The sequence below is a fragment of the Salarias fasciatus genome, chromosome 1, assembly GCF_902148845.1.
Source record: "Salarias fasciatus chromosome 1, fSalaFa1.1, whole genome shotgun sequence".
Taxonomy (NCBI): Eukaryota; Metazoa; Chordata; class Actinopteri; order Blenniiformes; family Blenniidae; genus Salarias; species Salarias fasciatus.
Window position 1 is genome coordinate 15,076,389 of NC_043745.1, and position 12,683 is coordinate 15,089,071.

General features: G+C 42.5%; 1 protein-coding gene across 1 annotated transcript in view; it reads right to left on the bottom strand.

The window, feature by feature from the left end:
- LOC115392061 (RNA polymerase II elongation factor ELL-like) overlaps positions 1 to 12,683 on the bottom strand; it is a 29,009-nt gene that overhangs the window by 4,448 nt on the left and 11,878 nt on the right. Inside the window, exons 3-11 of the mRNA XM_030096566.1 lie at positions 7,406 to 7,533; positions 6,201 to 6,364; positions 4,389 to 4,633; positions 3,046 to 3,170; positions 2,290 to 2,392; positions 1,432 to 1,918; positions 827 to 878; positions 330 to 501; positions 203 to 247 (exon numbers count right to left, since the gene is read on the bottom strand). Of these exons, the coding sequence (XP_029952426.1) occupies positions 203 to 247; positions 330 to 501; positions 827 to 878; positions 1,432 to 1,918; positions 2,290 to 2,392; positions 3,046 to 3,170; positions 4,389 to 4,633; positions 6,201 to 6,364; positions 7,406 to 7,533 (1,521 nt within the window). The remainder of the gene's footprint in view (positions 1 to 202; positions 248 to 329; positions 502 to 826; positions 879 to 1,431; positions 1,919 to 2,289; positions 2,393 to 3,045; positions 3,171 to 4,388; positions 4,634 to 6,200; positions 6,365 to 7,405; positions 7,534 to 12,683) is intronic.

Sequence of the window (12,683 nt, forward strand, 5' to 3'; positions counted from 1 at the left end):
CATAGTTGTCTATGTTAGGTATCTGTAATTTATTGTCAAGCTGCATGGGTAAAAATGTGTAGGTCAGCAGCAGATTAATAATTCTTAAGCAGTAGAAATAAGTGTAGAAGCTTATTTATAGAACACTGAACTGTCAAACAGTCATTCTGACATGAAAATGCTCATATCTAAGTACAGCACGAAGTGACTGAATCCGTCTTACCTTTCGATACTTGTTGTATTTTTCTAGTATTTGGTCTTCCATTATCTGAATAGGAAAAAGATACTTTCATTATTTTGCTAAACAGAATAATATGGCGCTGCATCAGGTCAGACCTCGATGTTCATACTTTGTACTCTTGGGTTCCAGGGGACAGGCTCTTGATCTTCGACTCCAGCTGGACAAACATGCGCGTTATGGTAGCGATCCGGGAGTGGAGGTCTTTGTACTCATCGTACTCTGCATGGAAGTCCTTCAGGTACCTTTCACGCTGCTCCAGAGTTTTTATGGAGCCATATATGCTGCAACAACACAAGTGGGCAAACATTAGAATGTGTTAAAAAAAAATCCTACAATGCATATACAAAATGCAAGGTAATAAAACAAATTTAATCTTTTTTTTTGTTGTTGTCCACAAGTTTGAATTTTTTTCCCTGTGTAATACCGCATTTGAACACATGGGGGCAGCATATGGCTGTAATATGTAGTCCTCAGAAGGGTGTACTGATATTGTCTGAAGCGGAGGGTTTAATCATCAAATCCTTCTGCAATGTTTGTTTTGTCCGTCAACTTCATGGATACAAAAACTAAACTTCTACGGCGGTGCTACTGTGTGTGTAAACTCACAGCACGTAATCTGGCTTCTCCTCAGACGCCACAACATCCATGATGTCAAGATCTGCAAAAAATAAAGAAAAACATGACAGAAATGACTTTGCCCTGAGCAAAATCAACACAGTGATCCACGTGACGCTTCACAACTGTCTGAACGTTAGGCAACATGTTTTTGTTTTGCTGCTGCCCGCCACAGTGCAGACCAACAAGTAAAGGCTGCGGATGTCAGGAGACCTCACAGCTCAGCTCAGAGACCCGGAGCTCCGCTCGAGCTGTTGTTGACTCAGTCAACCACATAACACACCGAGGACTCAAGAGGGTGAGCTTCAGGGAGCAAACACAGCCATGTTTAGGAGGTGATACTGTACCGCAGCACCAAGGGGATTTCAGGTAATCGGTCACTAACAATCACTAGTGGTCACCTCTTCTCAATAGGCAGGGGGGAAAAAAAAACTGGATGGACACTTATCAACCAACACATGTCCCTGAAGTGCAATGTGACAGTGAAAAATACTACAGAGATGTGAAAATGACCCACAAAAAAAACAGATATGTGGTAGAAACAAAGAAAAAATGGATGATTATAATTTTTTTTCAAAAAACAAGGAGGGTCTTACTGTCGAGCTTGTCGGGATTTTGTTTGAGATCAGGACTCGTCTTTATCCATTCACTGTCCAGGCCGTCTTTTAACCTCTCCCGCTCCTTGTCCTTGTGCTTTTTAGACTTCTTTTTTCTGTGCTGGCCGTTGGCGAGCGGCTCCTGGGTGCAGTCAGCGTCCCGTTGAGATGGCTGGAGGCTGTTCACTTTGGGTTCCTGCTCCCTGGTCTCAGACACAGGCCTGCCAGAGCTGCTCGACAGTTTGTGCAGTGGAGTAAAGCCATTGTGTCCTCCCAGCAAGGAGTTCTGCTCCTCTGGGTGGTTACTTGTCCTTTGAAACTCAGTCTTTGTGTGAAAACTGGGGTTGAGGGTAGGGGTTGCAATAGTGTGTCCTCCTTTACTGTTGGAGAATACGTTTCCAGCAGGTTGCTGTTGCAGTCGCTGGTCTGTAATTTTTTGTCTTTTGAATGCGAGCCGCTCCAGCGAGTCAGAAGGCACGGGACGTTTCTGAAGCGGAGAGGAAATTAAGAGTCAAAAACATATCACTGCACGGCACCAGCTTAACAACTCTTGCCTCACAGCAAGAATGTTTCCGGTTGAAGTCTGGGGTTGGGAGCTTTTCTGTGTAGAGTTCTCTCTGAGCATGCATGGGTTTTCTCTGGATTAATGCTAAAAATCACACAATAAAATACTGTTTACCATCACAATTCACTGCAGAATAACAATGCATGCATTACCTATTCATCCATACACACAGAAATACACAATTCAACACACTAACTTACATTTTCATGCACACATCTAGACCGTTACAGGAGGTTTGGTGTGTAACCAGCTCAGTTTTTTTACACATTCAGACAGAGTAAAAAGTGATTTACCACTGCAGGGTTTTTTGCTATGCTTTCATCCTCTGAGGTCTTCAGCACGGACGAGTTTGCTTGAAGATTTGTTGACTGCTTATTGAGATGTGTGTGCAGCTTTCTGTTTAACAGAGAGAGAGAGAGAGAGAGAGAGAGAGAGAGAGAGAGAAAGAGACAGAGAGAGAGAAAGAGACAGAGAGACAGAGAGACAGAGAGACAGAGAGAGAGAGAGAGAGAGAGAGAGAGAGAGAGAGAGAGAGAGAGAGAGAGAGAGAGAGAGAAAGCCCAGCAGTGAGACACATGGTTATTCTACGTGGCGTTTAGCAACATTCACTTCTCGCTGGTGTCACTTTAAAAAGTTTCATGGATTTACACCTCAAGTGGAGCATGACAATGAAACACAGATTTTTTTTTCTTTTGAGTAGCAGGTACAAACAAGCTCTGCTTTTGATTAGTGCCTATAAAAAAAAAAGATGTGTGGAAAGCTAAACCGTGGATGAGTGAAGAAAAGGCGACTGATGGGTGTGAGAAGCAATCAAGTGGAAAAAACAAAGTATTCATGCCCAAATACTCATAAGTTATTTTGAGAGTTACAGCGAGCCCGTTTTCTCATTTGTGGCAATGATCTTCACCACTGCTATGTGCTGACAATCAACACCAAAATGTGCCTGGGACACACTGACGGGTAGAGTAACACTCCTAACAAGTAAACACACGGTATAATGAGAAGAGGATACTTTTCCAGTTTATTGTTGCTTTTCGCTGCAGACTGACCTGGTCAGCAGCCTGCTGATGAGCTGCCGTTCCTCCTCGTTGTAGCCTGGCCAGTCCTTCTGCACATGCTTGTAAAAGTCATCTCGTAACAAGTAGCCGTTGTCTTTGGGATTGACCTTTGCCACCTGAGAATTCAGGCAAAAAAGTGACAAACTTTTACTATGCAACTGACCACAGAGCTGTTCAAAGCTAAATCAGCTTTATTCTACAAGGCAGGATACATAGAGGATTCCACTTGATCAGTGTTAAAATTCCATCGCGTTGATAATCTGTCGTCACCATCAGTTAAGTTAATGCACTTTTATCTGTTTGTCTTGTAAAGAAGATTCAAACTATATTCCTCAAAGATCATGAAAACAAACTTCTCAGACTGTGCCAGAAAGGGCAAAAGAATGAAGAAATATATCAAAACTTTTGTTTTAAATTAAGCTTATACAAGCAAAAAATAAGTGAAAATCCAGCAGTAGCACCTTCAGAAAAAAAGCTGATAAGTTATTTTACTTGTGAAAAGATAAAACAAGACAAAACAATGCCAGTTCAAGTACTGAGTCAGCTCGGAAATGTCACGGACCTTGTTTAAAGAGGCACGTCAACATTAGTGAAAATCAAAATTCCCCTCGGAGAGTCTCAGACTCTCTTTCTCACAGTGACTTTAATCAGAGCGGCCCACTCGACTGCAAACAATCACCGCACAGACAATTACAGTGGTGACCCAATTACTCACACGCCCCAACACAAAAACCACATACATGCACACACGTCCACAAGCAGAGGGCCTATAAAAACACTGACGGCAACAGGACATACACACAAACACCACTGGCAATGTATACAGGAGTGTCACACAAAGTAAACTTTTCTAAATCAGAGCACCACTTAAGTTATAGCACGAATGTCCCTGCTTTCTTCCAGTGCAAGATTATATGTTTGCTGGCTGCAATGTGCAGATCTTTCTTCATTCCAAGCAGTTTAAAATGGGTTTCGAGGAAGTAGTTTCTAGGAATGAGTTTTCCCCCTTTCCCTCAATCCTGAACACACTGAAAGTAGTTATTTGTTTGAATGAGGTCAAGCATATTTTCTGTTCCTTTTTGGCTACATTGTATTGTGTTTACTTGTATCAAACTTAATTGGCATTTCTTCCCACAAATTACCAGGCTACTTCCACATCCTGTCACTGTTGGCTGTATTCCCTCTTTCTACCTTCCTGATTTCCTGATCAGTGATCGGTGCTTCTTATCAAAGTCAAATAGCAAGTGGAAGCAGAATATGGATAAAGCTCAGTTTGTGCGAGCAGCTTCACTGCTAAAGTAAGTAACAAGCGTGCGGACACATTGTTTAAGTACCTCCTCAAGAATTGCACCCAGCAAGGCCTTGTCCTTCGGCCCAGCTTTCTCCCTTTCCAGCCACAGCAGCAGCTCCGGCTTCCTGTACGGTTTGAGGGCCAGCAGATGGATGATGCGCTCCTTCAGAGGCTTCTGGCTCGTCGCCGATACGCCGCCGTTTCTCCGGTTGTTGGTCGACTGCTTATAGAAGCTGTTGTCCACGGTGGAGAGAGGAGCTGGCCTCTTCTGGTACTTGACACACTTATCTAGACGCACAGAGCAGGAACAGAATGAATTGATCCAATCTAAATGTAACAACTTGCGGTGTAGAAATGCAGCTAAAGACTTTGACTCGACTGACTTAAAAAAAAAATTTAAAAAAAAATCCGCACACAAGTTTGATCTGCTCCAAGTAAAAACCAAAACATCATCTATCAGCTGTTAAGTACAGATAGACAGCATGCTTGTGGAGGCCTGCAGCTTTTTGTGCTGAAATGTAAACATCCCATTGATTATTGCTTTCACCCCTGCTGCAGACAGATGGGCATGTTAGCAGAGTGAAAGCTATCTCGCTCATTCTCTCTCTCTCTCTCTGTGTTAATCCCATTACAGGTTAATCTGCGCTTTGAAGGTCAGAGTGGGGGAGCAGTACAGGAAAAGAAAGCTTTCTGCTCGACTACAAAAGAACGTCCTGCCAAGAGATAACACCTTGCTTCATCATTAGTCGACTGCCGGCTATTAATCACGCTGAAAATACTCAGACTAATGTCAAGATTATGGCGTGTCGGATGTGTTCTCTTCAGGCGCGTTTTATAATGCTGGCAGAGTTTATGACCACCTCCGGAGGCTGGAAGTGGAATTTAGAGCATGGTTATTAAACACCTCCCTGAGGGCATATATGTTGCCATGTCATCTTCACATTAAGAGCTGATGTTACACAATCCACAGAGTCTAATTTTGGTCGAAACTATCCAGAGTCTCAGCCTCCCTGGAGCTCCAGCACCGACAAGGGGGTCTAGAAATGGGCCAAAGAAAAATATTGCACAACCACAGCAAAGGGTTGAAGAACAAGTTTGTTCCATCAGATGACTAATATGCCGTGAAGTATATCTGATGATTAACAGTTAGGAAAAACAAAAAGGCATTGACTGTTTTAATGTGCTCTTCAGTTCTGTAATGAGCAACAAGGCTTTGAAGATGTGTAACAGGACTGGGTGATTCCCAGAGAAGCTTTTGCCCCAACAGGGCAGCAAATGGTGTTTGCTTTCAGTAGCAAACATTTAAACACCAGCCTATCTTTATACAAATCTCCCATAAACGCAGCAGTCTGGCATTGAGTTTCATCTTGTCTAAACGCTTCTGAAATTATAGTTTTTTTTATAGTCAGATAGTTTGGTTTTGAACAAAGCATAGCATCCCTTAGGCGGGTACTGATTTCACAGCCAGATGTGTGAACAGAAAGAAAGCGAAACTGAAAAGGCATAAACTGGTAGAAAATAATGAAGACTGGAGACAAGAGTAACAGTTTGTTCTTATTTGTACAACGAAAAATAAAGCCTGCACATCTGGTTTCATTACAAATCACAACAGGGAGAAATCTGGTTTAAAACTCCAAAGCAATGAATCGAGCAATATTTTTCAAATATTCCTATTACTTTTACTGGCTCAATTACATTTCTGTTTTTGTGTTTTCATGACTTCATTGTATCCACATCCAATTTGCTGATCCCTCTCCAGGACTCAAAGCTATATGGGCCTTCAACACAAAAATCTGCACATGCATCATCCTCTGATCCTGTTTTTCCGTTACAGGGGCCTGTTTTCTAATCTTACTTGGCTGTGTGGCTCCGGGTTTGATCTCAATGGCAGAGCGGCTCCAGCTGTCCTTCTCCACCTGAGACATCCTCTCGCGGGTCATCTGGTAGGAGTCGTCTGTGGCACACACGGTGATCTTGTCCTGGATGCTGCCTTGAACTTCCAGCTGCTCGCGGCGGTCGCTGCCGAGCATAAAACAAACACACGCACACAGCTATTGAAGTGCGGAACTTCCTGCTGGCTGTACAGTAAACACTGTAAACAGGCAGGAGCGTAAGCGGCATCACAGCATACAGTGCACGCAGCACGAAGAGGCTTTACGGCAGAAGCTGGCTCAGTCAGGTCTATGGTTACAGTATGTTATGTCACAGGCTAGATATAGCGCTGCAGCCAGCTCCATGTGAGAAAGCCAGATATCCCGGTTCAGAGCAGGACAGAGCCTGTGGAAAACCACCAGGATTACCTTGGCTCCCGCCAGCATGCTTGCAATATAAGGATCATCTTGGGCTAAAGTAAAAAGTTTTAATACATCAACCTGGACTCCATCTATGCTGTAAATAAATCAAGGATTTACTGTGCTGCCAAATTCCATTTTCTGATATATAAATAAATATGAGCCTTTTCTCCTTATCCCATATTTTCATTGCACAATCACATCTGAGACTCCTGACCCTCTAAATATCAAAACAAATGTGGAAGAAGGCAGAACAAGGTTGTTGCCCTCACTTGTCGTGCTGTTTCTCTTGGCTGCAGAAACTGACTGGGACCAAAACTAGTTAAAGTTCAGACCACAATTAGCCATCTGGCAGTGAGAGGCAGCAGCAGAGCGTAACCCTCAGTTTCCAAGCACATCCACTCCATAAATAAGGCTTCACAGGTCTCCGTAATGAGAGGCTCGGCCCAGAAATATACAGGAAATTGCAACTGCCCCGTCGTGCCTGTGTACAGCAGGCTAACTTTGTCTCCAGATACACGGCCACAGAGAGAACCGAGGGATCACGTTTTTAAGACAGTGTGACTACTAAGCTGTGAAGATGAGGGAAAAGATGCAAGCATGGGGTCAACTCAGATCAGATGAAACACTTCCACAAGAAGAAATGCAGACAATACTTGCTTTATGTATGAAAGATTGCGCTTGAAGTTAGATTCAGAAAGAAGTAGAGTTTGATGTGAAACTTAAGGCTGAAGAATTTGCGGAGCTGAATAACGAGTGAGCGCCGTACCTTGAAACATACTGATGGATGCAGTCAAAGCTGGCTTGTGGCTGGTCTTTGCTGTCACTGGATAAGTAGAAGGAGAAGACACGGAGAGCAGAGGGGGACTCTGGAGTGGGAGCTGGGATCTTGATGTACTATTGTGAAGGAAAAGAAGAAAAGAAACAGATGCAAACACATTTAGCCCCGTGGTGTCCAACATCTGGTTCAGATTTTATATCACCCATGTCCCTTTATTCTAAAACTTTTTTTTTTTTTGCTACAAATAATATGAACAAAAATGTAATTCCTATTTGTAACTCTTGGTTATTTTCTGAAAAGAGTACTTGAGACAGTTTATTCATCAAAGACTTGCCGTGACACGAAAAAATTAAAGACTCACTACCAGATGTTATTGGATCATTTTTAATTGTTCTAAGTAACGAGACAATCGAGGCCCTCAGGCTCTTTCACACGATCAAATCTGGCCCTCACTGAAGAAAAGTTTGAACAGGTAAGCAAAAAGCTGCCCAACATGAACAGGCTACACACACTAAACTTTTAACTGTATTAGACTTTTTTCTTTTTCCTTTTTAAACAGTGTGTGGTCTGAACACACGGCCGTCGCTCAGGTTTGCCAGCTAATCATTTTAACTCAACGTATCGCTAAGAGTTTAAGCATCTTTCGTTATCCGTCAACCTGTCAACTTGTTGCAGGGGAAAGCAATTATCTACTCAGCAGAATTGAAGGCAAACTCTGGACGGCCCAGTGTTCTTGGCAGCTATGCATTTGGCACCACAGACAAGGGTTTTGCAATCAATATAAATCTGTGAGGTTTCTATTTTCATAACTTAACAGCCTGCTGCAAAGAAGAGACTGATGAGTGTGGCTGACAAGCCTCAAAGTGATAGTTAACTCTAAAGTAGCTTGTCGATATAACAGGAGGACACTGCTGGACGGACCGATTTTTGATTAAAAGCTTGGTTTCAGGAAAGATCACTTGGCTATAACCCAGACATTTTCATCCTTGGAGGAAAAACAAATGTCGAAAAGGATGCAGAGGGAAAAGAGGATTCACAACATTTCACAATGTGACAGACGTCACAGGAACATGTTGAGGGCTGAGTGCTTAGATTAGGGGTTTCTAACTCAGTAGTTCAGAGTCAGTCTCAAAAATACAACAAAATTTCTATGAAGTTGTAAAGTTGTACAGTTTTTTTTTTTTTTTTTTAAAGCCCCCCCAAAAAAGGCTAAAACTCACACTGGATGTAGTTGGATAATCTCATTGCATATTTTTACAAAAACAAGGGAAAAGTAGGAATGACAATATATACTATTTTTCTCATAAAGGATTAACTTGGAAAAATGGTTCTATTATTTTGCCTCAAATATAAGACAGGCTTTACCTTCTTGGAAATAGTCAACAGTGGGATCACTTTATTTTGGGGTCTAATATTGAGCTGGTATTGATCCTGACTGAGCCGGTCAGAAGTCAGCAGTGTGCAACCAACAGTGACTTGGTGGTGATCAAACTGAGATGTAGGAAAAGACAGCTGACCTTGTAAAAGGCTCCATTCCAAGTCTTGCTTATTTTCAGACCAATACAGTATTTTTCTCAGGTTTTACCGAGAGACAAAAACTGAGCTGAAACTGCCTGAACTTCAGACTATAATAAACATAATGGCAAGAGATTAATAATGATGGAACTGGTCATCACCAAGCTGATCAACGCTAAAGTTTTAACGTGAGACGTGAACATTTTCCCACTTCTGCGTTACTCAGTGACGAACAGTGTCTCACTTATGCTGGGAAAAGCATAGAAAAACTGGATGACACGAGGATGAGTCCTCTGTCAGAATATAGGAGGGAATTACACGCATGATCTGATCACCAACACGGAGGGAAGTCCTGGGGATACTGAGAATAAACAGAACAGTTGTCGGCCTGTAAAGCTCCCAGAGTGTACTGTAACATATGAGCTGTGGAGGCATATTCCACTGAAGTGACATTAAACGCTTACATGGCTTTTTTTTCCCCCTTAAGGACAGAAAAAAGACCATTTTCCACTTTCTCTTCTCTTGTGTTTAGATTTCGACAGCTGTGCACGCATGAATACCGTGAACAACACACACACACACACACTTCTGTCACGCACATACAATCATAGAGGATCTCAACTGAGACTCCATGCCGCTCTGTAACTTTAAATAAATCTCCTTGGGTAAGCAGTGTTTTTAAGAGCCTGCTCCACTGAGGCGTCCATGAGATCTCCTGGCAGACTCAGTGGAGCGCAGCAGAGCCAAGGCTGCAACCTCCAGGGCAGACCAACGCACACACAAACACACACAGACATATAATAACAGATTGGGCAGGGAAAAGAGAGAGAGAGAGAGAGAGAGAGAGAGAGAGAGAGAGAGAGAGAGAGAGAGAGAGAGAGAGAGAGAGAGAGAGAGAGAGAGAGAGAGAGAGAGAGAGAGAGAGAGAGAGAGAGAGAGAGAGAGAGAGAGAGAGAGAGAGAGAGAGAGAGAGAGAGAGAGAGAGAGAGAGAGAGAGAGAGAGAGAGAGAGAGAGAGAGAGAGAGAGAGAGAGAGAGAGAGAGAGAGAGAGAGAGAGAGAGAGAGAGAGAGAGAGAGAGAGAGAGAGGGGGGACCAGGGCAAAACAAAAAAAAAAAAAAAAAAAGATAAGTTAGGATCAATGCTGATTTGACTGCTGGAAAAAGATGTAATTGCAGGTCTGTGAATGTAGAATTTTTGCTTCGCTGTTGCTGTAATTTGGTTTTACGGAGTTTTCAGCACAACAACTTTATACAGAGACACACGAGGGAGTGAAAGCCAGCTCGGGGCCCGCACATCAAGAGTTACAGTAAACGCAGTGCGGCTACGTTGAAGCTCGAAATGAGCAGTCGAAGCGCAGCGGAGATTCACACCGTCATCACAAGTATTCTCTTCTGCCTGGCAGTGCTCAGGGGATCAGCAGTTTCAGGCCGGGCCCCATTCTTCACGCTGCTGGCAGCTGTGCCGTCTTTTTGGGGTCTGAAACAGCTTAAAGCTCAGTTATCATGGGGATTTCCTCTGCTTTCTCCTCCTGTGTCCCTCAGCTACATGTTTCTGGTCTCACTCACTGAATCCCGTAAAACCCTGTTCATATTTTTCAAACAGCTAACCTGAAGGTTTGTGCTGAACTGTGATGATGTATATCACAGTATGTAAAGTTTGAATTTCTAAAAAGAGCTATTTGGGTGTAAAATGGTAAATAACCATGTCTTTAATATCTTTGTGCTGAATGTATTAAAGCTGTGACATCTGAAATGAGTCAGAGCTACAAGGTAAACTTCTGGCTTCAGCGCGACCTGACCTGGAGATTTTGTCTTCACTGGTATCATGTTATAACAATATATTCACATAAAACCACGCAGGAAACCTGAAGCGGACCATCTTAGCTCAGCCACATTGTCCCTCGTAGTGTCAGAGCAGAGAAGTGACACAGCAGCACATGATCCCACCTGACCTGAGCGGCTCGCAGATGGACATCTGCTGGGTGACGTGAGTGAATGAGTGGATTATTCGGGACTATAGAGGACCACTTATCTTAGTGAGTTAAACTTTCTGCTGAACTCTGAGGGGAGTTCATTCCTCACACTATCTGGGCCACAAAACTCCCTTTGGATCCACCGCTCACCAAGAGGCAAAGCAAATCAGCAAATTCTCTGTAGATTACAACAGTTTAGTTATTTCTTTGCCTTATCTGTCAATTTTTCTTAATTTTGATATTACTTCATTTGTAAACATTGTCCAATTTCTACAAAGGCACAGTACACCACTTGCTGACAGCAAGATCAGCTAACTGGTCAACACAGTGAATCATTTAGATGCTCCATAATCAGCTGCACAAATCTAAAAGATGAGCCACAAGGAATAATTCCACAGAAACAACCATCATTCTGTTATGTAACTGCTGTTTTCACTGACACTGGTTGGTTATGACAGCAATGTAATGAAACACTGCTGTGGTTCTTCCAAGCATCCCAAAGCTAAATAAGGGCAAAGTTATGAATAAAGCATAGATCTCCTTTGCTTTAGTCTGTATCATCAGCCGTTGAAGTGTGGGAGGATGAGTCCTCTCCTCAAGGACAAAGACCAACTTTTATACATCGAGAGTTGAATTCAAGGTGACTAAAAGCTCACACACAACACACACTCAGCCCCACGCTAGCTCACAAAATCTGGTTGATGCCAGACTTCTTATGGAACGCAATCAAAGCGGTCAACCCTTCACATGGGTGACATTGTTGTTTGAAATGTTGCATGAAATGTAGTGTCATGTCATGTCATGTCATGTCGTGCCATGCGCTAATGTAATGTGTTTTAATGTGTCTGGTGAAACCAAAGACAAATTTCCACCTTGGTGGACAATAAAGTATTCGTATTCGTAATTGTTTTGTTGTTAGCAGCTGCTGGGATGCAATGGCAATAAAAACAGTTACGGGAGGAGTGCTAGTTAAGAGGCTTTTATGTCTTTATAGAACTGCAACCATCACACATAAGAATTATATATAAAAAAAATTGTTATTTGTCTTCATCACATGTCCATTTACTTTACAATTATATATACATTTCAAAAATTAGGAATTGTTTTAAAAATAACATTCATCCAAATTTTAGTATTATCATTTGTCAAAAATGACCGGATCAGTCAAAAAAATCCCCCCTTTCTGGTTTCATTACAGATGTGTACATGTGAATTTTGTTAGTTTTTTTTGGTCTCATGCTTGCAAGTTGTGGAAGAAAAAACATTTGCTGACAGACTATAGACTTCACCACTGTATCTGTTTGGAAGATGTTAAATGTGTGTAGAGCTGAATATTCATTTTTAACTACATGTCTGCATAATGCGTTCTTTGTTCCTTGGGTTTATTATTTTCCTTGAAGGCAAAACGTTACTTGACGATTTTCATTGCCTCAATTAGTTTTTATGATGACAATAAACACCGAACAAGGATAAACGCTGAATAGAAAACGAAGGCAGCTCTGTTCACGTTGAGCCGGGTGGTCCTGCCGTCTTTAAGAGTGACCTCGGATCACCTCAGATGTTTTGACACAAGTGTGCAAAAGAGCAACAGAGACGTTGGCTCCATTCTCTTATCAGTCCGCTGCACATGTTTTCACATGCAAGCTTTCAACACTGGAATTCAAGCTAACTCTATACGGCTGAGCTCTGATGGCACGGAGCAGCTCGCATGTGGCTGCACAGGTGGTTGTTATAATGGAAACCGAGCAGGACGGTAAAGGTCGGCTGTGGACAACGGG